General features: G+C 40.4%; 1 protein-coding gene across 5 annotated transcripts in view; it reads right to left on the reverse strand.

Annotated features, from left to right (window-relative positions):
- Nucleotides 1-1,986: 1,986 nt before the first annotated feature.
- The window catches only part of rasa3 (RAS p21 protein activator 3), a 72,181-nt gene continuing 47,566 nt past the window's right edge, over nucleotides 1,987-26,601 (reverse strand). For 2 of the 5 annotated variants that reach the window (XM_066706346.1, XM_066706350.1), the window contains exons 5-25: nucleotides 25,700-25,776; nucleotides 19,946-20,026; nucleotides 19,228-19,300; nucleotides 16,791-16,867; nucleotides 16,568-16,672; nucleotides 16,221-16,377; nucleotides 15,420-15,568; nucleotides 14,636-14,750; nucleotides 13,489-13,563; nucleotides 12,580-12,703; nucleotides 11,282-11,388; nucleotides 10,946-11,023; nucleotides 10,510-10,587; nucleotides 10,246-10,319; nucleotides 9,587-9,634; nucleotides 8,295-8,413; nucleotides 6,542-6,624; nucleotides 5,262-5,470; nucleotides 4,738-4,841; nucleotides 4,031-4,214; nucleotides 1,987-3,928 (exon numbers count right to left, since the gene is read on the reverse strand). In XM_066706346.1, the coding sequence (XP_066562443.1) occupies nucleotides 3,853-3,928; nucleotides 4,031-4,214; nucleotides 4,738-4,841; nucleotides 5,262-5,470; nucleotides 6,542-6,624; nucleotides 8,295-8,413; nucleotides 9,587-9,634; nucleotides 10,246-10,319; nucleotides 10,510-10,587; nucleotides 10,946-11,023; nucleotides 11,282-11,388; nucleotides 12,580-12,703; nucleotides 13,489-13,563; nucleotides 14,636-14,750; nucleotides 15,420-15,568; nucleotides 16,221-16,377; nucleotides 16,568-16,672; nucleotides 16,791-16,867; nucleotides 19,228-19,300; nucleotides 19,946-20,026; nucleotides 25,700-25,776 (2,193 nt within the window). In that variant the 3' untranslated portion in view covers nucleotides 1,987-3,852. The remainder of the gene's footprint in view (nucleotides 3,929-4,030; nucleotides 4,215-4,737; nucleotides 4,842-5,261; nucleotides 5,471-6,541; nucleotides 6,625-8,294; nucleotides 8,414-9,586; nucleotides 9,635-10,245; nucleotides 10,320-10,509; nucleotides 10,588-10,945; nucleotides 11,024-11,281; nucleotides 11,389-12,579; nucleotides 12,704-13,488; nucleotides 13,564-14,635; nucleotides 14,751-15,419; nucleotides 15,569-16,220; nucleotides 16,378-16,567; nucleotides 16,673-16,790; nucleotides 16,868-19,227; nucleotides 19,301-19,945; nucleotides 20,027-25,699; nucleotides 25,777-26,601) is intronic. The other 3 variants (XM_066706347.1, XM_066706349.1, XM_066706348.1) reach the window with 3 other exon arrangements.

Here is a 26,601-nt window from a genome sequence, read left to right on the forward strand (position 1 = left end):
GAGATGCTAGTACAGCATCTCACTGAGGGCAGACACCACGATTACACAACCAGTCTTTAGCATCACACTTAAATGAAATCTTAAATCACTCACTCTTTATTCTTTCAGATGTTCGTGATTCCGTTTGAAAGATATTGCAGAATATTAGGTTAATATTACTCATGTCCAGCTGATATTCAGAGTGGTATTTATGAATGGGAAGCAGCAGATAACATATTATCCATATAAAAAAAATCTGTGAAATTTCACTTTGGTGTAACACAATAATGAACTGACACCAATTGCTAATAATGAATTTTTTGTGTCCATTTACATTTTCTTATTATTTACACACACACACACAAAACGGGTGAGGGATTAATATTATCACATAAGTTCCTTAAGCTGTGAAAACTGTGAAACTATGCTTTTCATTTAGCTAGAAAACTATACTTGGTCAGCATACACTGAAACCATGAGCTTTCTCCCCCATAATTCATAATTCAATTAATTCAGGCTTACTCTATCCACAGGCATCATTCCAGAGTAGATGAACGTGTTTCTTTTGTATGATGAGCACTTACATAATAGTACAGTACAATGTGTCTTACCTGTTTTCTGATATGTTTATATACACATTACCAACACAGGTATCTGTTAGAGCTGGTAGAGTTTGGATGTGGAATCCAGAAGATTTGGACAACAGGACATCCTAACCGATTACATGGATATCAGTTCTGAGTGCATTAACATCCTACCATGTGAGAGAAATTAATTAACTTAGAAATGTACTTCTAGAACATAAACATTCTAGCAGAATGGTGCTTCTTAGACTTATGGCATCTTAAGGGTTAACTTTACACCAAACATAACGCTTTGCATTTAGGCCAAAAAGTTATATTTTAGTTGGAGACCACAAAGCTTTTTGCCACATGACTACAGAATCTCCTGAATGTCTTGTTTTTTTGCATACTTCAAACAGGATTCAAGGTGGTCTTTCTTGAGTACCATAGGCCAGATTTGTGGAGTGGTTGGGTCATTGTTGCCACATGCACAGATTGAGCACTCTTGGCCATAAAAGCCTGTAGCTCTTGAAATGTTGCCATTGGCCTCTTGGTAGTCATCCATCCAGTTTGGAGGGATTTTGAAAAGTTTTGAAAGGGGTATAGCCTTTCAATAGGCACTGTGTGTCGGTATACATATTCCCTTAAATGATATAGCATTTTACATCTCAGTTCCTTTCAGTTCATAAAGCATGGAGATCCGTTTCTGTGGAGTCTGATGAATGTGACCAGAGGTGTCCATCTCTTCACTGCAGGCCTTTTAGATGTCTTTAAAATAACAGCTGTCTAAACCTGGGACAGAGGAAATCCACAGTTCAAATATCGTGCAGAAAAGAAATCCACAATGCCCTATGGCCTTCATGCAGTAAAGAATGACAGCCCTGATGCAAACTGTCCACCCGAGAACAATGTTAAACAGTATTTTCAGCAGGTTGGCTAAGTTACCTGCTGCAGAATAAAAGCAATGGATGTGCCTTTTGAGAGGAGAGATTTGGCCTCAATTGTTACAGTGGCAAATTATGAGGTAGAAGCCACACCCTGAATCCAGAGCCAATCTACGGGCTTTGATGGGGGAGATCATATAATTCTGCATTTTAGCTTTATTACATGTAGTTACCCATCAATGTGAATGATAAATTACACTTTATTTTTCCTTCTCTTCACTGCATGCCCCATCTGTGTAACGATTCTAAAAAAACCAAGGCTCATGTATAGTCCCGTGCCCATTGCACTTGTCTGTGACGCGTGAGTGAACAGACCTGTCACAGTGACCATGCTCTTTGGTTGAAGTAATTTCCCTTATTTCCCACACAATCTGTATGGTGTATCTCAGCTTATTGCCCACAACCCACTGTTAAATGCATGCTAACTGATCGTGGGTTAAACAAACTTTCAAATATATATAACAGCTGTAGACACTGCAATAAAACAAAGACCATACGTATACCGTTAATATAATTGCCTTCATTTAACATTGTACATAAAACAACATTTTTTCACAATCTTTGTTTATCTTTACAAAAACACAAGCATTTTTTTAATACCTTTTTTTTTCATATAAAATACAACATGATCCCTATTGGAGTTGTTTTCCTTTTGGGGAAATTCTATAAAGCCACATTCAACAGTTTTGAAACAAATGACTAACACGATTTGAATCTTGTTAATGCAGGGAAATGGCACCCCAACAAAACCTCTGATTTGTACCCTTATAGATTGTGGTTTATAAAAATGTAAATTAAACATTTGCTCTCAAAGCAATTACCAGTTTGCCTTTAAATCAATTCTGACATCAATTCAAAAAGGGAGAATTATTACTTCCTATAAGCAGGGCAAGAGGCTGTTGTTATATATAAAAAGACTGATTAGAAAGGTTGAGTCAAACAAAAGACTATTGCAGTAAAACACCACATGGCTTCTTTAACAATCCTCAAAAGGAAAACAGGTCCTGAAAATGCACTTTCAATTTCCCATCACTAACCAGAAACTTGCTCGAGTCACCCGCTTCTGTTCGTGACAGAGTCCTGCTCAACATCTTTACAGTATATTGCTTTAAAGAGACCGAGTACTGTACTGTGTGTGATACAGGGACATTGCTCCTTCAATACGTGTCCAGGCGCTTTCAAGGAAAATGCAAAAACAAACAAACAAAACCAAACAAAATACAGCAGCATTACGGCTCACCCTATTCTAACATGCAACAATACTGTAACACTGATCTGACATCACACAAAAAAACATGAACCACAGGTCTGAAAATACTTCATGACATTGTGGAATGTTGTTTTTACATATTTTAAGTAGAGATTTGATGCATAAACAAATACAAAATAGACGTACTGTGTGGGAAACCTGTAGCTGAAGTATCTTTACTTGTTCAAAACAAGACATTGCTTAGGATTTTTTGCAGACTGAGCAGAAATACTTCCATTTCAGATTTCTTCGTCTGTAATTTCCAGGCAGACATATGCATAACACAGGGGATAACCTCAGGTAATAGGAGTGTTTATCATCTTGTGGCTATCTGATAAGTATAAATCTTATGACGATGGTTACTGTTTTACCCAGAATTCACTGGCTGAGGAGAGTTTATAGCATGAACACTTATTGGCTGCTATGCATTGACTGATCTGGGCACATTTAAGTCATCTGTATCACACTAGTATTAATACACACAGCACTGTACATGTCTCCTAATGCGGACTTAAAATATACAGTAATCTACTGTATACTATCTGTACCATTTGTATACCACTAATATTTCCAAAACAACTGTTTCACATTAGAATGGTTTCAGAAAAAGAATGGAAGGATTCAGATTTGAATTCCAGAGGAATTAAAATCACAATAGTTAAAAACAAATGGTTAGGGCCTTAAAAAATACAAACTGCAGATTTGTGTGTAATAGGATAGTATAGGGTATGATACAATTTGTTTTGCCAAACTAGGTTTTGGTCCCTACAAGTTGAAATAAAATGGAAATATTAACATTACAAATCCTTAATTAAAAAGAGCAGTTTTAACGATCATTTAACTGATCCACAAACTGATCCTGATAAAAATAATAAAATAATAAAAAAATTGCCAAACGGCAGAGTTATATCATCCGTGAAGCTCAGATGATTAAAGTGCATAGCTACTAACAGAACAGTTTGTGAAAAAAAAAATAGTTTAGTATGTCTTACAAAAACTGAGTTAGCTTGACACTTTTTTTTTTTTTAAAGAGCTGTACATTATGCTACATAGATTCCCTTTTCCAGGTAGAGGCCATTGATGTTGTCCACATCAATGTGTCCGGCGTCTCCCTCACTCAGATGGAATAAGTCGAGCACTCTGACTGTTGCCTGATGTAACACTGGAAACTCTTGTCTCCTATTGGATGCTCCCTGAAAAAAAAGCAAACGATACATTGCCCATTATTTATCTATATTTTAACCTCTGTTAGAATCCAAATAATGGAATGCGGTGGTTGGGAGGCAGATACTCACTGGCTTCCATACTTGGTCTTTTTGAACTTGTCCCTCTTGTACTGGGCATGCTCCTGCTCCAGCCTGTGCACGGCCGAGGTGATGAGTTTTAGTGTCTTGTACGTCTCCTGGGGGTCATCGATGACAAAACTGGAGTACTCTTCCTGCTCAGGCCCATCGTACACAGACTTGCTGCCACACGCCTCTGAGGAGACACAGTAGGTACAGCGTTAGACGTTATCATTCAACAACGCCTGGAATGCCATTAACCATGGTGACAATCTGGCTCAACCAACAGCTCCAGCACTCGGGTTTTAAAAGCAGAGGCCCAGCCTCACGGAAGCATCAAGCATCATTCCCAGTAGGACAGAAATTGCACAAATATGATGTGGCGTGGGAACCGGATACCCTATGAACAGAATGGTGGATGTCTATTCCACCCCGAGGGAGATATCACTCTGTGCATTTGATAGGGAGGTTAGAGGAGGAAGTTGTGGGGAACGTAGGCTTGCTCACTACTGACTTCACAGAAACAGAGACACAAATACTGAATATGCCTGTAACTGTCAGCAGAAGATAAGCTACTGCTTAAAGACAAGAACTTACCCAGGATGCTCTCATGCCCACAGTTATGCAGGATTCACTGACATGACTGGAGGTTTTAATAAGTGACTACAGAACAGCCTGACTCATTACTACACTAGAGAACAACTATCACTGGTCTTTACCTTGCATTTTCTCCAGTTTGTTCATGTAAGTGCTGAAGAGAGAATAGATTCTCTCTGTCTCTCTGTCCCCGTCCACGTCTAGCTGAATGTTTGCTGGCAGCCCTCTGTAAAAAACAAAATGACCAAACATACTAAAGCTTAGTGTGCAAGAAACACAAAGATGTATTAAAATATGCAGGGCTGATAATTTAAAATTGCACTGCCTTCAGTTGCTCTAGAAAAAATACATTAACTTCTTCTACACGCTCAAACAAATGGCACCTCCAAATCCCTACTCTTGTAAAGAGTGTATTTTTCAAAACACAGGGACGTTGAGAGCTAGCCTTCAGACGTTACAAAGGGTGTTGCTTTTGGGCTTCACAAAACAAGCATGCATGGAAAAAGGAACAGATGCCAAAAACAGCGTGGGAGGGTGATGTCAGTGTTTCCTTTGCTTCCTTGCTTCCACAAACCACACATCTGCATAAGGCCCACCGGGCGAGAGAGAGTGGCTACAGGTGGCTGCCTGTGCGGTGAGACCTTACCCAGTGCAGGGCGTGCATCCAGGCGCGTTGTCGGCGGAGACCTTGCAGCACAGCCAGTGTCCGTTGAGGTACGCCGAGGGGTGGTACGTGGCCAGCCGCTTGTTGTTGCACTGGCTGACCTTGGTGAGGATGTCGATCCAGTCCCGGGCTTCAACACAGTTATTGGCCTGAATGTACAAGGCCCTTTCAGGCTGAATTACCTGGAACATCTATAAAGGAAAGAGGAAAAAAAAAAGATTGTACACATATGTAATTGCATTTCAAAAAATGCAGTACAAAAACTAAGCTGCCATAAGAAATGCATGAACACCAAGCAGAAAATTGTTACACACGTACATACAGGCCTTTCAACTCGAGGGACCTTTTCACTGTGTTGGGTCTAGTCTTGTATAAGACTCACTATCTGTGTTGGTGTGTGCACATTTTGGACAACACATTGTAGAGCACAGGGAGGTCTGTTAACTTCTATAGGAGCTGATGCAAAATACACAAACAGCACTAGGTCAAGCCTCTGCAACCCTAAACATCAGGAAAGCATTACTGCGAAAAACAAGCACATCTAATGCTTCCAAACAAAGGCGGGGGTTGAGATCTGAACAACGTATGGAAGGTTAATCTGCCAAATAACTGCATTATTATTCCCATATTAGGGTCAACATTTAAAAGCTTATTGGTGTGTGGTTCACTTCATGATAATCACTGGCACAAATGTTACTGGAATGATCCATTGCAATTATATATATGTTTTCTGTATTTATTTTTTGATCTTGAACCCATCAAACTTGATTATTTTACAAGCCACACATTAAGTTATACTGTATTCATTAAGAAGGAGAAAACTATCAGAAAAGTAGCTGGATATCACACTCTATTTTCCTTTCTTGAGTTAAATGTTTAACTTGGTTTCATGCTTCTGCAGGCATTTTTCAAATTAATATAAAGTCTAAGACGGAGTGAGTAAAGACTGACATGTTGGCTTCAGCCAGGCCGACATACTTCTGTGGAGAGACCAACATTAATACTGTCTATGTTCGTGGTAAGGAAAGGAGTTCAGTCCAGGCCTTAGTAATTAGCTAATATGATATATTTGGATAGATCTATGAAAACAAAAATTAAATGTATTAATGATCAGACGTATCTCGAGATCATTAAGTGATGTGATAAGTGATGAGCTTAAATCACTGAATAATACATTCAGGTAAGGCTAATACTTGGTTTAACTACAGAGGCCGGCACACAGAAGGTTGGCTTTGCTTTGATATACCGATATGCTGTCTTACATTTTTCATTTTGAAGGACTCCTCTTCAAGCCGCTCCACAGCTAGGATGTTCTCAATGGGGATGCTGCACAGCGGGTGGTCTCCTGTAATGTGAGCACATGGGGGTACTTCAGGTTACAATCATGATGTTTGGCTTGGGAGCGGAGGAGGATTACCAAACTATTGACTCTGAAGTGTAGATAGGGATGTATTTGCTTTTCATTTACATCGTAAAATACCAGATTGGAGTTAAGAAATGCTAATGTGCCACCAATCAATTTTCTAAGTTCATTCTAGTGCAAGTTTCATGGTTTTGACTGGCCTGCTTTCATTAAATCCATCTCAATATTGCACCATCGTACAAACTGCACGGAGAAGCCGAGAGACTGATCTCCAGTTCTGCTGTGCTGTCAGGTATTTCCCAGTTTTCGGAAATACGCATCGATTTATATTTTTGGAATTAAAGGCTTTTCAATCCGCACCCATTGTCTTTTGAGTTTTTGTTCCATCCCCCAACTCCCCGGCTCTCACTCTCAAGCAGCAAACAGCTGCAGACACTGCAAAATAAAGTCAGCAGATTTCCTGGCAGTTTTAATTACAAACACATGTGGAGAGCGTGCACAATGCCCAGATTATCCCTAATCACTCACAAGTGCAGAACACTGGGTTTTCAGGTCATTGTCCTGCAAGGTCCTATTTTAATCACAGCAATAGGCTTGATTGGGATGCGCACACGCTCTGATCAGTCTACTCAGGAGTGCCGAGAGGCGCTTTTAGGAAAGCCACAGTCAAGCAAACTGCGCATGTCAAACCTGTGCCCGCTCTGGCCTCTCTACATGAATACATGACAGGCCATTAAGGGAGGGCAGAACAACCCAGCCAAGAGTTCACTGTATGAGTCACTATTCATCAATCTACCGTACACATCAAGTGCTCTAAGGTACAATCTGCTGTAATGAACCTCATATTCAGGGAAATTTCAGAGTCGTAACTACATCACCCCTAAATAGCATGCCGATTAGGCTGGTGCCAACCTGTTCATTTTCCTCATAATCCCCTTTAACGTTATAATCTCTAAAATGTGTGCGAATGCCAAGATGGCTTTCCTCCTTCTTTTCAAGTTTTCCAGAATCCACGGTATGGGGATTTGAGAAAGCCTGTGTTCTAGGTGGGCTCTGTTGATCACAGCTGGAACAGTTTCTTCTAACTCACTACTAGACTGACTGACTGACAGATATGAGATCATAATAAGGGAGATTAAATACTATTCCTTTCTGACCGGTACCTCTGTAATATTGGATCAACAAAAGTCTAATAAACTCAATAGGCAGAGAAGAAAATGAATTCACCTTGTCAGGCTAAATGTTCTCATTATTCTTGATTACTTATGAAGACACATACAAGATGAAAATAAAGGAAAGAGTCAGCACTCTCCTCATGTCTTAAACAGACTGATTTCTGTCTGAAGTGATAGGTCCTGCAATTTTAAATGTTATATAAACTAATCAGGTTTCTTAATCTAAGCACACTTCAATATGGTCTGTGTAGTCGACAGAACTCCAGGGAGAAAGCCAGTTGTCTTAGAATACTTGAAAACAGAATAAACGTATCCAATAGGGGATGTATTTTACTTTTAGTTGATGTTAATCAGTAAGAAATGAATAGCTGATTAACATTAAACAGCTTTGTAAATTAAACAGACATCATATTTGCCAATCAAGGGCTCAACTAGCTGAAGGGGACTGGGGTAAAAAGTGTAAGAGTCCAGACAAACCTTTTGTGTTACCTTTATTTTTATGGTAGGTAAACTCGTGGTTTGTGAGGCGAAACCACCTCTTCTTGAAATTCTTCATGCCAAACCGTTTCCTTCCTTGGGCTCTTTTAATCATGAATCTGGAAATTAAAAAATACATTTGTTAAGGTGTACGGCTCACCGTCTTCTGATGGTCGGTCAAAGAAATCCCTCCTACATTGTAGAGGAAGTGCATATCAATCGATAACAGCCTGGCTGGGGACATAGAATTATTCACAAGGAAGTGCTTAATTCTGGATAAGAAACATCCTTCCCCCTATGACAGCACAGGAATTGACCCTCCATTTCTACATTTCTGTCCAGCTCAAATGTGCAACAGATCTGTATGATCCACTGGGAAGCTTAGCTCGATAAATACCTTAATGAATGTTCCCTTATATTTTCAAAACTGCCAGTTTGTACATGCAAATTTGTGGTGAAGAACATTCTCCTAGTCATGTTACATACTTGAGGGGATTACACAAGGGGCACTGTGACCAGGGTAGTTTTACACAAGGAATGCTCAACACTAACTACAGAATCACAATAAGTAATTATAAGTAAGAAAATAAATTACAATTTGTGTATAAGGGTTGGGCAGGGGGAAAGGAGCAGTGGATATATAGAGGAGGTAAGCAAAAGAGGGGAAATGCCTTTTTTTTTTTTTGGAGTAGAGCCAAGTATGACCTTTACGTTTTCTAGACGTTGGTGTAATTGTAATAATCACTATTTTGGAAGGAAAAACCTGACAATCCTACCCCTTTCATCCAGAGAGGCACAGAAAGTATTAACATATGTGTGGAACTGTACTTAAAGGGGTGTAATGGGAATTATTAGAAGTAATAAATTAGTAATAAATAGTGGATTTACACCTCCCTCGAACCCATACCCAACACAGCCTCAATAACTACTATGAAATCGCAGTCTGTTTAGCACAGTACCGACAGCAGCCAGAGAATCTTTCCCTCACTTTCCCTGGACCTCCTACCCCATCCTGCCAACTGGTAATTCCCAAAACGAAGGGCCTCAAAAAACATTTTACTTTTCAATACGTACAGACAAATAAGTAAACTCGTAAATCCACTAATCAGAATTTGTTTGATGCGTTTCACTGACATGGAAGTGTGATTTCCTATTAGTTTTTGTATCTATCAACATACACAAACAGCAAGGCCACCTAAAGCACGGACACGGGACCCCTACTGCCCTCTCCATGCACAATTGAACGGGGCTAGGGTGCTAAGATGCACAATGGCAGCTGGCCTACAGCTTACCTGGAGGAACCTTTTGACTCAACTTTCTTTACAGTAAGTTTTACAGTCCTTAACACAGCAGCCAGCAGGCCAAGCAAGAGAAGACAAAGAAATTCAGACAAGACAAGAGCAAGAGATACACACAGGCAGAATGATGAAAACTTGAGAGAATAGGAAATAAAACAGATCCTAATTTTGTACATATTTTCATACCATTTGTTTCAATAATGCAAATGATTTCTGAATGCTTAAACAATACTTCTAAAAATGTAAAAAAACAAAAAACAGGTATGAAATGCTGAGTTATACTCTGCTATTTCACTAGGTGGCACTATTTCATCATTCTACAATTGCTAGGTCAAATATTTCAGCCAGTAATTTAATCACTGCCTTATGATACTTTAATACCTTTTATTACTTCCTTCAAGTCTAGTCTACTTCACGCTCAGGCAGGTGAACTGCGAGAGAACAGCACAAACATATTACCGATCAACCCCAAATCACTACCTTCACGACTATGTTATGAAACAAAATACTGGTATGCACCATTTCATTCTACTTGAAGACCATTAATGCTTCCAGATCTGTTTGGGATGTGGAAGATGTACAGATACATAGGGAACTGTATCGCAGGGAAGGCGAGAAGCAGAGGGTCCTTGAGGGCACACCGAATTACTCACCCTTCTTTTAGCATGATGGGGGTCTCTATGCTTTTCTGGTCCCACCTCCCAGAAGAAGAAATTAAGTCCAGAAACTGGTGCAGAAACAAAAGGCATTACAGTCAGGACAATAAATAACTACAGTAGGCTGCTTCAGCTAATACATTCAATTACAACACATCTGTGGGGGGTAAAAATAGTAATCAGTAAAATAAACTAATAAAAATGTATTAAAATCATTCTTTACATAAGGACCCTGTTCACTGATGTACAGGGAATACTCACATTTTTTACAGCATCAGCATATTTCTGGTCATTGAAGTAGTCATAGAAGGCAGCCATGTACGATTCTTTGAAACTCGCCTGTAAATTGATAACACATTGTGAATGGGTGAGCCTGTTTCAACACATACCTCCTGTTTCTTTATCATCCAATTCTGATCCAAAATGACCTTACAGGCCCAAAACATGCTCAGTGAAAGATAACAGTACTAAAACGTCAGGAAAACATTGAATACAAGAAACAAATGGGTTTTGCTGTGAAACTGCTTGTACAAAGAGAACTTAAAAAGACATGGGGATTGAAGTAGCCATCAAGAAAAGGACTGATGTATGTGTTTTTTTCACCTGCAGTTCACACCAAAACTAAAATAGCTTTAATTTGCAGGAAGAGTACCAACATTAATTTCAGATTCAGTTTAAGTTGCGGATAAATACTTACAGATTTGGATTTGGCCAAGCTCCCGAGAGTCTGGATGGTCTTAGAGATGAGTGTCAGGGTGCGGGATGTTTGTGGGTCCTGACAAGAGAGCCAGCAGGCAGTGAGAGGGGCTCCATAGACCACACACACAACAGCACAAAACCTCTACATTGATTGATTCATGCTCAACAGTTTTTAAGTCTGTACCCAAACATTCTTTCATGATTTTCCAGGTTGTGGTATTAGGGCTACGCCTGGCTGGTGATTCACATCTGGGAGGAATGCCAACTTGTCCCAAGAGGCAGCACCTAGACAGAGGGCACCATGGGCAGAGAGTCTGGAGGGAGGCAGTCTTACCGGATGATGTGGCCGAAGGTGGAACAGATTGGGTGACAGGATGGCCGGGGCAAAGAACCTCAGGAAGATAAAGCTGCTGACAGCGGTGTACCTCACATCAAGATCCACTGAAAGGACAACAAGCATTATTATTATTTTTATTATTTCTTAGCAGACGCCCTTGTCCAGGCTTCACCACAGGAGAGAGAGGCTTATTGAGAGAAGCTTCACCACAGGAACTATAGCCCCCCTGTCCACAGTGGTTATGCACACCAGTGTACACACTTTGAAAGACTGCAGTGTCTGTGAAGCTTTCCTTGGTGCATTAGATGCAGGTGTTATAAGACAGCACCTACCTAATCACTTGCACATGCACATCAGCAAATAAATACAAACACTTGACGCTCTAAAACAGTGGTTTTCAACCCTGGTCCTTGAGAATCCCCTACCTGCTGGTTTTTGATCCAACTGAGCTCTCAATTAATTAATGTAACCCTTAATTGAAATAATAATGTCCTAAACCAGAGCCAATTAATTATTTTAAACAGTTGGGGTTTTAAGTTAAGTATAAAAGGAAATTATTATCTTATGAAGGAACCAACTTTTTATCAGCTACACAATTACAAAAATAAAATGTATGCAAATTATTATTTCAATTAAGGGTCAAATTAAGTACATGAGAGCTCGGTTGGAACAAAAACCAGCAGGACAGGGGGCCCTCCGGTACCAGGGTTGAGAACCACTGCTCTAAAATGTTAGCTGAGGTACTTGAAAACGGTTTGCAAAGCTTAAGGTTTGTCTATTCACAATTTAAGATCACCCAAGGGTACAGTAAAGTATATATAATAGCTTTTTTTGTTGTGATGCAACTACAATCTAATGCAGTTTAAGCAACATAAATTATGACCTGTGTTATCTGCATCATTTATATGTATAGTATATAGAGAACCTGAGCATACATAAAAATGTCATATTGACACCATGTTTACTTAAGAAATTAAATCATGTTAATATGTTAATACTCTCCAGAGTAAGGCTCAGCCCGACAGATGGCAGCAAAGCACTCTGGGATTGCACTGGCCTTGACAGAGTGAAGAGAGCAACGCCAACAGCAGATGAGTTTTTCATCTCTCCTAACTGGACACTGCGTGTAAAGTTTCATATGTGGTGCTGCGCACTCCTATCAGATATGAACTCTGACTCCAGGTAGCCAGAGAAACATTTCACCCAGCTGGCAGGAAAACAAAACTGGTTCTCTGCAGGTTCTGAGATGTCACACTTTGACACAGCAGTGAAATACAGTGGTGAACCCCCCCTACCTTGAAAGCGCTTGGCGGCAGACTCTCGCAGTGCGAAGAAGATGTCGCACATGACCGTGGGGCAGCTGACACCGGACTTGGTGATTACAGTGAAGATCTGGTCCACGTAATGCCTCAGATTCTCCTATAGGGAAATATGACACCACAGATCTTAGGACATGTGTGAGTATTACCTCAACCACGAGGTAAGCAATTTCTCCTACTTTATGTATTTATCCGACACTGTCTCTTGTGTGCTCCTTGTATTTCATATTTTTGTTCACAGTTTTGTGCTAACACACAGATCAGTGCCATCTCCATACTGGATGATATGTTTTAACTACATTGCACACAGAAAAACAGGACTCAAATGTTGTATGTGTTCTATGTGCTGGAAAATGCTTTAACTGTCTGGTCATAGGGGGGGGGGGGACTGCAATCTAAACAACTTCCTTCAGCAGTTCTCAACTTCTCTTCTGGCTGTGAAACATAATAGACAAGTCAGGCTGTGTAGTTCAGAGGTGAGCAAAAAGGCATGATACCAGGAGGTCGTGTTGCAGGCTTCGTATTGCTGACTGTTCCCTAAGCAAGTTACTGAACCTCGTCTTTGTCCTTCGTTTGAGATGTAAACCAAGGCCCTGTTGTACGTGACTCTGCAGCAGCAGTTGTTGATGTGTAAATCATCCCCTAGAGGTCACTTTGGATTGAAGTGCTGGCTAAATTAATACATATTACAACTATTAGCCCTCTCAATTCCTTACTTCTAGTGTCTACCATCTGCGTCCCCAGGCCTTTTGCTGATAGTAGATCTGAACCTGGCCTTTGAAAGGAAGGCAGTGCGGACTTGAAGTTACAAGTTCTGTTTGACACACAGAGCTGCGGCGAAACATTCAGGAAATGTAATCAAAGACCTGGCAGAGATCATCATACCCTGTTGGTCTCCAGGTTCTCCGATTCCTTCAGCTTCACAGGGTCAATCTCGCAGGGCTTGTGCTCTTCACAGATCTGCAGAACAGAGCAGTCCACAAACCTTCTGTTAGAGCCAGTTTCATTCTCTGTTGTGACTGTTATTGTTATTTGTTTAGACGTTTAAAAATTGTTTTAGTAACCAAGATAATAATCTGGCATGATAGAGCTGGACGCTTAGTCACTCTGCCCTGAAGAGAGACAGCAAATTAGCGTCTTCCTTCAAACTCAGGACCCACAGGAAACATGTGTGACGTGTCACCATTGTTGTTGGCCAGTGCAGGGGTGATAGTGCTGCCCCTTCGATTCACTTCTGGAGAAAGCCTTTTAGTGTGGAGCAAGACTTCAGAGCTATCAGGCCTAAGAACTAATGAACTAATCTACTGTGTTGATCAGCTGTCAAGAACTAGTTCCAACCTGTGCAAGTGGACTGAACCCTCAATTAGAAGAACACTTCACATTATTCTAAAGAGCAGATAGTGGTGCTTATGCGGAAAATTGAATGTAAGGTTTGAAGCTACAGCCCAACTGCACAAACACTCACAACCCTGTTTTTGAGGCTTGTCTATTCCGAAAAACAAGCATTCTGTCTTTTACAGATCCACAAAGAAATCTGTCTTTAGTTATAGATGATCGATGGATATGTTTTTAACAAGCACAAATATTTTTCAATGCACTGAAGATATTGTTAACCATGCAATTGTCAATTTTCTATCATTTTAAAAGGTAGAAAAAGGACCCAAAAAAAAAGAAAAACCATAACTTGTTTTTCTTCCTTTGAAAAAACAAATTTATATTTCACTTGCATTTCTTAAGATCCTGGCTAGCATGTGTTTTCATGGCCTGAATTTGTGACTCACAGAATGGGTTTCCAGGGTGGGGCGACCACACTTCAAAAGGAAACGAGTGGTCTGGGTTCCTGCTTCTGAGCTACTTTGCAGAAATAACAAAGACATTTGGTGAGGGGAGATAATACTGAGGCACAGCTCCTTCAGTGGGGAGCTTTAGAAGATCACACTGGAAGATAGCACATCTGCTACTGTGTTGTCTTCAAGAAACGGGCAGGGGGAAAAATGCAAAACCCAGCTCAGCACCAAACGAGTTGTTTTACCTCATCAATAATGGGCTTCAGTGTCACTTGTAAGTAATGCATTCCTGCCAGTTTCATAGTCTCGTCAATGCACTTCGATGTTAATGAATTTCCTCTGAAAATGGTGTTGGGATCTCTGCAAGTAAAACAAATGTAATCCATAAGACACAGTGAAAAGATCACCAAAACCTTAGAACTGAGAAGAGAACTGAGCTGTTCAACTGGTTTTCAAGCAATTTGCCCTCCTGCACGTACAACATACCATTTCATTACATCCCTTCATGCAGATTTGCTATTCAATGGTACTTTGTAATATTTAAAAATCAGGCTACATTGAAAGTACTACAAAGTAAGCTCACTAATCAGCTGGTGGCCCCTGCACAACTCTGAACCCCACTGACAGTCAAATTGTTCTGAGAGTTCTGTATCTGGCAAGCTTTCACAAAGAGGTTTAAAAAAAATAATAATAATAAAATCCACTTTTAACTGTTGGACCAGAGTGCAGGATACAATAGTTCCCAGCATACAAATCTTCCCGGGTTTTACAATCGACAATCCAGCTTCCCTTCATTTCTACCTGTTAAATTAAGGCGGTGAATTACTCTATGTGCTCTTGTATGTTAGTCTTGTTCGCCACATACAATTATATAATCTTCTACAGATGTCTTCAGCTTTCATCTTGTTAGAGGAGACCTCAGTCAAATATGTGAAGTAAGGCTTTATTTGGATAATTAAAATGGATCCTGAAGTCAACCTGGGAAGTTTTGTATCCTACACCAGACAAGACCACCACCCCCATACTTACAGAGTCCTGTTGACCTCGGCACTGGCAATGGCGCTGAGAAAAGGCACGATTTTCCCGTAGTGCAGGAAGAGCCTGACCAGAGGAATGGCAGCCTCCTGTTTCTCCCGGCACACCTCCCCCAGTACATGGGCAGTAGATGCCGACACCGGCTGCAAAGGGAGAGGGGCACAGTCACGTACTGTAAACCACACACACCCTGTAAATGCTGGTGATGCACGCTGCTACACAGACCCAGATAGTATCAAGGAGTCCACAGCATTGACTCTTTACTAAACCATTTCCTGAAACAAATGAGTGTTTATGATGAAGCTTCTCTTGCATATGTCAAGGGAAACAGTCTCGTGTCCCCTAGGATGACCATCTAATTAACAATTCCTATGAAATTCCTATAACCTATGAATGAACCTCTTGAATGATGCGCCTTCAAAACCCACCATCTTTTTCTTTGACATTTCAAATGATTATCAGCAACACAATTTAGTCACTAGTGGAGTCATGCTTGCAGTCCAGACTGAAGAGACTAAGTGGCTTCACTTTGACCACCTACAAATAACATGCATTTTGTGTTGTGTTTCAGACTTGACTGAAAGCTGAGCTCTGCAGATTCTAGCAGGTAGCACTATTTCTGATATCACCGATACCTCTAGGAAACACCCAAACTGAGGTTAACCTCCTCCCTGTGTGGTGTAAGGGCTGATAGAAAAGGCAGCAAGAGTGAAATGGCTGCATCTGCTCTGAGTAGATAATTCAGCAAGCAAAACTACAGTGAGATACTCATCGGTAGGAAACAGGAAGCCCCACCTCAACGTCTGCAGAATTCAGCAACAGATCTCTCAGTGGACTGTAGTACTCTGATGGGAAGACGTGGTCCTCGGTGTAAACGATGTTCAGTCTCAGGGAGCCCAGCTCATCCGGCTTCACAGACTTACTGCCATTGTCTCTGGGCTGCAGAAAGTACCTTCAATAAAACCATAAAGCCAACATATCTGAAAACAGGGCCAAGGGACAAGAGAAACTCAGTAGCCCTCTAGAAATGTGGGTTGTACATGCAGGTGGTGTGGCCCTGCTTAGTCCACATGCTTTAGTATGGCTAGGCTTCAAACCATATATTTGTTTTATATAGTTTAGAAATTAGCAAATGATCTTACCATGCATCATGGAGGCCACATTGTCCTAGCACCTTCAGGGAGACTCTTATTTCCCCCAAGAATTCATCTCCAAATTTCAAGTTGCTGGCATTCCACAGATCAATCCTGGGTCAAAGATTACAGACATCATTTCACTGACAGACTGATCTCGACTGGGTCATACTGACCCTTTCTGTCAGCTATTCTGACAAATATTGACAAACTGTGGGGTGACTTAACATACCTAATGGCCATCTTGTCCAAATCTTCTTCTTCTACATCGAAGTGTGATCTTCTTGTGTAGCTCAGAGGTCTTGTCACCTGTAGAGAGAACAACACTTTTACAATCTTATCTAAAACTTAAAAAACATTTCATTTTACATTTATGACATTACACTGACTGGGTTAATGTATACAATGTCCTAGTGACTTAAGAACAATATTTAATTTTAATATGAATTAGCTATATGTGATGCCTACAACAGAGGTTTGCTCATTAGAAAGTATTTATTTAATACCATATGAAAACAATACCAATCTTGTGTGGTTGTGTTTTGGGGGTTTTCTATTTATGTATAACACAACATATTTTTCTGCATTTGAAATTTTGACAACAGTTTTATACTTCAGCAAGGAACACAAAACTATATATTATGCAGTAAGTGAGCTGAACTGTGAAGTAAGATAGTGCCTCTAGTATTGTTGCAGCAGAAATAGACATTGTGATGTCTATGAAACACACAAGAATTCTCCATATAGTATTACAGATAAAAAAAACTATTTCTGTTCCACATATAATTTTCACAAAAGGTAAAACTCATATTAATACAATAATGGTAAAGATTATAATCTGTCATGTAGACGAAGAGAGCAGAGTGACCGTGTTAAAGGGCTCAGACAGTTCTTATCTCAAACCGTTAATCAATTTCCATGAGTCCGTAAATTAAAGTGTGACGAATGTCAATGATACAGTAGCACAGTAATTCATAATCAGGTACCATAAATGATATATAGTTATATATGTAATGAATTGAAAAAAGTTTTGGAAACACCACTCTAACAGACACCTGCCGAATATACATTTGATTGCAGTAAAACACAGTGGAAAAATGTGCCTAGTGTGCACACATTACAGAAGGATATTGATGTTAATTAGTTACACAGGAAATCAGTGAAAATGTGTACTCCACCCAAGTAAACCACAGGATAAGATATAAACGCACTGCACTGTCAATACAGCTGTGCAACGATGATTTAAAACACAAAAGCACAGTTCATAAAAAAAAAAAACTGTCTGTGGTAACTCTGGACTTGTTTCTGTGACACCTTCAAAGATTTCAATCTACAAAACTGTGCAGAATAAGGCCAAATAAATATTAAAGAGGTAATTATAATACATATCTCATGTTTCACATATTACAACAGTTGCCTGAATGGTACATTTTGAAGAACACAATACATTTTGTTGTACTCTGTTTCCTTTTAACATGCAAATAGTAAATTAATAATGTATAGCAGTGAAAAGTTTAAAAGTTCATTGCAAAACATTCCATTGCAATTTACCCGATTAGGCAATACTCTGCTTTAAGAGGGGCAATCTCTCCACCTCTGGCCAACTTTTTAACTTGTAATAAACTGTGCCATAACTGATCTGATTCAGCCATTCTAAAGCACAGCTGGACTGCCTTGAGTTTTTCCTTCTGTGACAAAATTCTGGGAACTTAGTAATTGGCCAGAGGAATGATGCAACGATAGGACTGGTCTAACACTCAATTCCAACAAGAATGATTCACTGGCTCTCATACAGCAGAGGTCCTTGAGAATAATAATGTCAAATCACTCAGCAAGCAGCCCCATTATGACAAACCCATGCAGGGGTGCAAAGCTGGGAAAGCCATAAATGCATGGGAAGCTGTGGAATGCTATTTAGATTAAACTGGAAACTGTACATCTCTCTATCCCCTCTGTCTAAGTCTAATTTAAGTGCTTTGATTCGGTAACAAAACAATTAAAATTGAACAAACACATGACCTCCTTTCATGCGTGTATTAAACATGTTAAAAAGAGAGGAGAGTGTAAAGTATTAACCAATACTAATTAAATAAGAACCAAAGCTCTGGTGGGGGGGGGGGGGGGGGGGTATGTGTGTGACCTGCATGTGTCAGAATGTTAAAAACAGAACTATAAAAAATAAAGCAGGGAGGGCTGCCTGAATGCACAGCTAGAAGAAGGCACGATTGTCAGCCTGTTCAGATAATGAATCAGGTCCTTGTCTTGTTTCCCTTTTCACTTTCAAACCATCCTGCAAGTGGCCCTGTCCAGTCAGCTGTTCCGGACTGGGGAAGTGAGTACTGAGGAGCAGCCCAGACATGGCTGCCTGCCTCTTTCGTAGCAAACGCTGGCTTTATGCTTTGAGAATCCATTTCTCTGTTCTACTCCATCTTAAGAACACAAAAAAATGTCAAAGAACAAAGATGCTTTGAAGTTCTTCTCATCCACCGAACAACTCCATCTCAATGTCACTGTTGGTTAGGAATTTCAAAGGTGGAGCAATTGTATAATAGTTCAAACCATGAAAAAGCGACCCCACTCGTAACAGTTAAATAAACAAGCAGGGGGACACATTTTTTATTTTTAAATTTAAGTCACACGTGTATAAGAACTGCATTAAGTGCCCAAACCTCAAAAAAGAACACTTCATCAAACTGGGGGTTGTTGGTTTTTCTTTTCACTTTGGTCTTCTTGGCCTCAGACCTGGCACAAGAGAAAGCAAAGAATAAATAATGCAGACTACTGACCGCTTGATTTCATAAGAAGCCAAACATAACCACATTTTCTTCAAACAAAGAATACTTTCACACAGGATTTGCATTTTATTATTTTCAGACTATTAAAAATAACTTGTGGCTTCAATATCAATTGCATTGCGAAGGCTGGAGAAATACACTAGAGATGGACTCGGCATTGCTGAGTCCTATCACTCGAATTACACAGTATGATAACACACGGTTATTAGACATACAGTCAGTCTTAACAAATTCTGGGTGTTAAAAAATACACACACAAAAATTCAGGACTATTGAGAGTCAATAACTGAAATTACAGGTTGGGGGTCTTTCATAGAAGGATCTTTCAAAACAGGCAAGAAGCAGGAACTCTGTTGTCTGTCACATGTGGGTTTCTGTAGCAATCTGAATTCCAAATAGATAATGAAGTGGACCTATATTTTTTATTAACCTCCTTGGCCTAGCTGGATGGCAGGAGCAGTCAGTAGTGTGCATAGTCTCACGGTTTATGTTATTAAAAACTATTGACTTCTGCCACACTCCAGATCTGTCCTCAAGCTGCGATAAACTGGTGATATCTGTGCATTAAAATAAACATTTTAATTGATCTCACCTTGATGGTCCTAATAAGGACACTGTGGCATATGGGTCACACTGTCCATTCACTATAGGCAAGCCTTGGCACTCTATAACTCTGAAGAAAGAAACAGGAAAAATACATTTAGATAGGGGTCAGATGGCACACAAAGAGAAGACAGCCAAACACCCACATTCTCAACAATTAAATTAAGAATTAAAAAAAAATGAAAATAACAGAAAGATGCCTGATTAGATCACTGCTCTCTGCCTCCAGCTTTCAGGCAAGGCTACTGAAACAACGTTTGCTCAGCCCTGAAGGCCGGCGCCACACTGAACGGCAGCATGATTTCCAGATAACTCTTCCAGAGGATGTAATTATGTGGAGGGGCATGGCTCTGATGCAACCTGCCTCTTTACTGGCACCACAAAACAGCTGATCTAAAGTGCAGGTGTTAGGAGGGGGAGTCTTGGCTCCTTTAGTGGATCTCAAGCAGCGTTCGTCAAATCCTGGCTAACAGGGCCACAATCTGACAGCTTGTATGGGTCTCTTTTAACTGTCAAGGGGTGACATTGCTTCAGTTGAGTGAATTATTAGATCAGTTAAATAATTCAGAGTTCAGGCAGAATGGAAACCAAAAACACTGTCCCTCGAGAAGCAGATTTGTAGAACAAAGGTCAAGAAAGAGAGAGAGAGTGTGGAAGCAGTACCAGCTCGTCTGAGCCCCAACCTCTGACAGACATCATTGCCTATAGAGCAAAATCAGGGGCAAAACAGTTCTCAAGCAGATTGAAATACATGTTGTTGCTGTTGTTTACCTTCTCAAAAAACCATCCAAACTCTGATTCCATCATGTAACCATCTTTGATCAGTTACTTCTGTCAGGATCAGTGTCAGCGACACTCCTAAGAGCTGAGCAGTTGACACCAAATGCAAGACAACCATTTGTTTGGCGGTACAGTATTCCTGACACACAACAAACTGTGTGTTTAAGTTGCCTTGCAGGAAATACACTTAGAGGTTTCACATCATTTGGTAACGTGGGTTCATAAGAGGTATCCAAAAAACTACTTTCTATAATGTACAGTATTTCCAGAGAGACTCTACAAATCCTCTTTGTGACGTTCTGCCATGCGTAAGCTTGTGAAGAGCACCTGCCTTCCCCAGTGGGCCAGAGTCAATCCAATTATACTACCCTGGGAAGTACTAAAACACCACCTGAGGGGACGGCATCACAGCATACATCTGGGATGACTGGAGCACAGGTATGACTGACAGGGTTCCAGCTGACAGCACTGCTGAACATGGATGTCAGCAGGGACAGGAAGATGAAGTGTAACACATTGTGGAAACCAGCGAGGTGCTGCAGAACTGTCAAAAGAGGATAATTAATAAAGCTGCCGTCCTTGATCACTGATCACGCTCCCCTTTGGGTTTCAGTTTCGTGACGAGCAGCGGACCGGGGAGATTTCCCTTGAACCTGTGAACGTCACTGATTTCTGAGTCTGATTTAATGTAGCATTATCAGCGCACCTGAGAGAGGAAACCACCAGAAATGTACAAATCTGTGATTGAGAGTAGCAAACAGATAAGTACTTATGTCAATTAAGAAAACAAATATTTAAAATGCCCTTCTGCAATAAAAATATCACAGATACTTTAAGGCATATTCATTCAAATGCCAAAAAACAGAATAACCCAAAACTAATTATAGCAAATGCACAAGCTCAACTTAAAATCACTGTGATTATTACAACAGACCATATTTCTATGGAGATCATGTAAGTCCATAACAATTTGCCAGGAGATTCAAAGCCTGAATAAGCAGTTAGTAACTGAAATTTCAGAAATACATTTTCAATTATGGGGTTGCATTTCTAGCCGAAGTGGTAAATACATCAAAAATACCTAACCATTTTTGCCTGCATGCATCTACTTAAAAAAACATGCTTGCAGTGTGTATCCTGAATTTCTCAAATTAGTAGGTCTGCAAACAGAACAGTTATTTTTACTCTGCAAATCACTGCCAGTGGTAATAAGTCTGCGCCACTAACCAGTCTATAATCTCTGGGTCCTCCCAAAGTGCCATGATACTTGATAAAGGCCAGTAGCATTCTATTTTTGATTTATTTATGTTCTGTGGAGATGTTTCTTTTCTCCCCTAAAGAAATGTTATTTTTCAAAAGGGAGTTTCTATTCCCTTTCTTCTGTACTCTTCGTGGAGCATCATGATTATGACCACACAAAACTGGCCACGCTGTCTCTGGAAGGAATTTCTGATGGGGTTGCAGACAACCTTCATTTCTTCAGCCATTGCCATACAGTGAGGACCTCAGGGCTCTTGGCTGCTAGAAGGTTTGCATACACACACACGCCTACTACCCCCATTTTCACCTTACGTTACTGTTGAAATAAGATCAGGGAGATTATTTCAATGAGGATTCAGCAAAGGAGCACTTCCGCAACGCCTCCCAACTGTGTCGACATTCTTAGGACACATCAGCACTGGATTGCACAAGGAAACACAATCATTAAACCCCCTGTTCACACACACTAATCAGTGTGCCTTCAGTGGTCCTTCACACCAAGTATATACCTGCCACCACCCTACCATACTGATCCCACCCCTTTTCTGCACCCCCACACCTGCCAAGACCAGCCTAGTGTCTAAGTCATCAATAATATGCACTATGTTGAGGGTAATACAGGCAGGTTGGCTTTAAAATGTTTTAATGCTACGGCTAATCCTTCAGCAGCTTCCTGTCCTTTCAGCCTATTTATATAACCCAGGTTTAGCATACTAATAGGTAACTTCTTGTGGGCTAAAATAACCTGCAGGAGCTCAGTAATGAATCGGAGGAAAGAGAGGAATGAATGAAGACGCCCTTAGCACTGGCTGTGGATTCCTAGTTCTGGCTTCTTGTGCAATCAACCTAAAACCCTGAGCATCAGAATTACGTCACATCAAATGCTGATATATCTGAAAATGCCAAATCATTACATTACAGTGGTCTCTCTCTCTCTCTCTCTCTCTCTCTCTCTCTCTCTCTCTCTCTCTCTCTCCTTCTTCTTCTTCTTCTTATGGTCTCCCCATGTAAGAGTGCTATCAATAATCTCATTACCCAGAATGCCTCTCGGCAGTGACCTGGATGATGCAGGTAGCTGCCTGACACATTAATCCAGTGCGTCAAGGCCACTGCCAGGGAGGCACTCTTGGCAGGTTTCCGTCTGTCTTCACAGAGAGAGCAACTGAGATTCTTTTAAAAAGGATCAAGTAAAGCACTGCACGTAGATGCATTTCCCAACTCTCTCAGAGTCACTCAGCCCAAATCCTCTACTTACCCTCTCCTGCCCTCTCCTCCAACCATCTCATGTGTAATAATGTAATGGTACCACCATGTTTACATTATAGCATGGCAGACACAGAACATCTGGAGAATATAAAGATGAACACTACCTAATGGAGATATATATATATGAAACAGCAGAATTCTGTAATTTTATGCTGCCAAACCATGTCAAATGCCAAATATTAAAAGTATTTTTAAAGCCCCTCAAGGCAGAAGCAACAAACCGACAAGCTTGTTTTGTGACAAGTTATTTACTGGCTTTACACAAGGGAGAAGTGTTCAACTTTACAGATTATTTTGGTTCAATAAGGCACAATTGCAAATGTATGATGCAGTGCACTTCCAACTGCATAGAGCACACCCAAGTCTGTATCTACACCCAGAATGTAAAGGGTATTTTTCTCATACAGGTGAAAATGTTGAAAAAAACAAACAAGCCTAGATTACATTCAACTTACATTGTGTATATACAAAACTATATAATTCATAAGACACATGGAAGTGCTTGTGGTAAGATCAGGGCACAAAGGGAATAAACTGTGGTACACCAGCTGGGAACCATACATTTCGGTTATGAAACACCAGCGTCTAACCTTTTCTTTTGTTATGCATTTGAATACAGCTGGAGAGGAGTGACCTGGGCGGCACATGGAAGACTATTCAATTATTTGCAGCCAGAACACTGTGATCAGAGAGCAGGCCAGACTCCACACTGCGCCTCTACTGACACAAAACACATTGGCACATTTCACACTCAAGTTGATTATTGCTAATGTGTGCAAAAACCCATGTTAGAAAGTGATAACTACCAGTTTTCAAGCCCCCTCTCCACACAATTGTTTCTGGGGATTTTGATTTAGCCTTTATTTGTTTGTGTGCTTCTTATATATATGACTGAACTTCATGTGACCTTGAGAGAGAGAGAGAGTCGAAGCTGGTTGGTTCTGGACTGTTCTTGGCAGGAACTCACTGACTCATGGGACAATCAATAATATCTAACCACTTGAAAGCTCTGGTTAATTTCGGATTACTACAAGATCTTCACTCCCCTGCAGTAGGATAAGAAAGCAATATTCATCACTTTCCCATATAATTAAATATGTATTTACAGTTTGCCATGGCTCTTGATGAGCATTTAATTATTTAGAAATGCAATTAAAATGAAGGCTGGGAAAAAATACACTGCTTTTAGACTTTTTCCTTCATAGCAGCGATCTCCTACAGACAGCTATAGAATAACTTCACACACCTGTTTTTTTTTTCAGCACTAGCTTTACTGTGACACTTAAGCAGAGGATAAAGGATAACCCCTGCATTTTACTATTTTCAAATAGTTTTTCGTCAATAGCTGGACAATGATATTCAGTCTTCCATGCTTGTTTCAAGACGAGACAAGGACGTAGCAGAGAAATGATTCACAGGATAAAGCAAAACATCCCAATTTGAATGTTTGTCTTTCCATTTTTTAAACAGAAACAAATGTACTGTAAACAGGGAAAATAAAAACAAATCTAACAAACACGTAAAAAATAAAAATAAATAAAACAATCCATAAACAGGTGCATACAAGGAGAGTGTAAGCTTTCATACAACAGCATGGCATGATATGATCTGTGTTCGCCACTGCATTATACTGTTGTGGTTTGAGCCTGAGCCAGACTCTGCTGAAGACGTTTTGCAAAACAAGTGAGCACAGGGGTTGGAGATGCACTCCGAGTGGATCCTGAGGGTTACTGCTCAGTGCCTGCCTGCTTTGCTCTGCCCTGCCCTGCCCTTCCTGCCTAGAAAGAACAACCTTCCTCTGATGAACCAGCGTAGCACTGGTGTGTTCCCTTTGAATACGCTGTGAGGGAGTTTCTTTAGTGTGTTGTTGCACATAAGATTGTTAATGGTTAAGCTAAATATCAGGTTCCCAGGAGCAAAAATGCCCCCAAAAGAATATTCAAAGCTGAATGGGAAGAGCTCTGGGGAGAAGCCAATGAAGTTCATGGATGAAACCTAGGAATTGAAATAACCAGTGTCAGCACAACACGTTCCCACAGCCCTTCCTCTCGTACAGCAGGTGATCATGAAGAGTGACGAAACACATAAGACGTCAACATTGGGGGAAAAGCAGATGACACAACACGCCCTTTGAAAGCCTGAAGACGACAGCAACAACATCACCACATTTCACTTATGTATTTTCCTGTGCAGCCCTGAATTAGAAATGTTTTTTTCCTATGAAATGCTGAATGGGCATTTTTTTGTTCAATTCATAGCCTTCCAGTGTAAAAGTGCCAATTGAAAATACATCCATATCTTAATAACATGGCAGAGATTAACACAGTGCAGATTATCTTGCAGAAGGGCAAAGTAAAAAGAACATTCCCTCCCAAGCCCCCTAGGATGGCAGGCCAGGTAGGGATAGTTAGACAAATGAAAGGTTGCACCGACTCACCGTATTCCTAGCTTGTGGCATAAGGCACCGCTGTCTGTAATGACTTCACTCAGACGCATCTCCATGTGTACTTTTCCCTGTGGAGAAGAGAACCATGTTAGACCACCACAATCAGAGTCCATGATCCATTGGTTTCACTTTGCAACACATTGACCTGCAGTAAAGACCCCAATTAAGGGTATTGCCTGTTTTTTTGTTAATTTTTTCCCAAGGTGGCGCAGACCTGCTCTACACTCCCACTCCTGTTCTCTTTACACTGCATGGTAAAGAAATCCTCAAACAATCAAAGAACAAACTCCCATCTCCCTCTGTAACAGGCCAGCACTTACAAAACTGATGTTTTATGGTGCAGATTGTAAAATTTGAGCATTCAAAACATTTGCATTTGCCTGTGTGTGATTGTGCAGGCATACAGTATGTATCTGCAAGTGTGAGAGTAAAGGAGAAAATGAAAAGGCAGGAAACGGTGTAAAACAACAACAACAACAACAAAAATAAAGGTTTTGTGCGAAACATTAATTCTTTTGCTGCTTAAAATAAAAACAGTCTATATGCACAGCATTACTAATCATATCCAGTTCAATAATACATGCCAAAAAAGAATCAGCAATAAATCAACAGTTCCACTGAAAAACACTGCTCACACTATACATAATGTTTCATTGTTTTCAGAAGCTAGATCTCTCTACCTTCAAGTTCCTTATTAGATAACGATCTATATTGATGTTAAACACCCCCTCTAGACAGAATACAGAAGTGAATTTTGCCAGCGAAATGAGAACTCTATCTGTGAATGGAAGTGTTCCGGAACAGGGCAGCAGTGTGGAACTTCCAGTAGCCTCATCGCTATGCAAATAGCTGTTGTGCGACCACACCAGTTAGAGCAATTCACAAAGCTGGCT

This window comes from Amia ocellicauda, chromosome 6 (genome assembly GCF_036373705.1).
Source record: "Amia ocellicauda isolate fAmiCal2 chromosome 6, fAmiCal2.hap1, whole genome shotgun sequence".
NCBI lineage: Eukaryota > Metazoa > Chordata > Actinopteri > Amiiformes > Amiidae > Amia > Amia ocellicauda.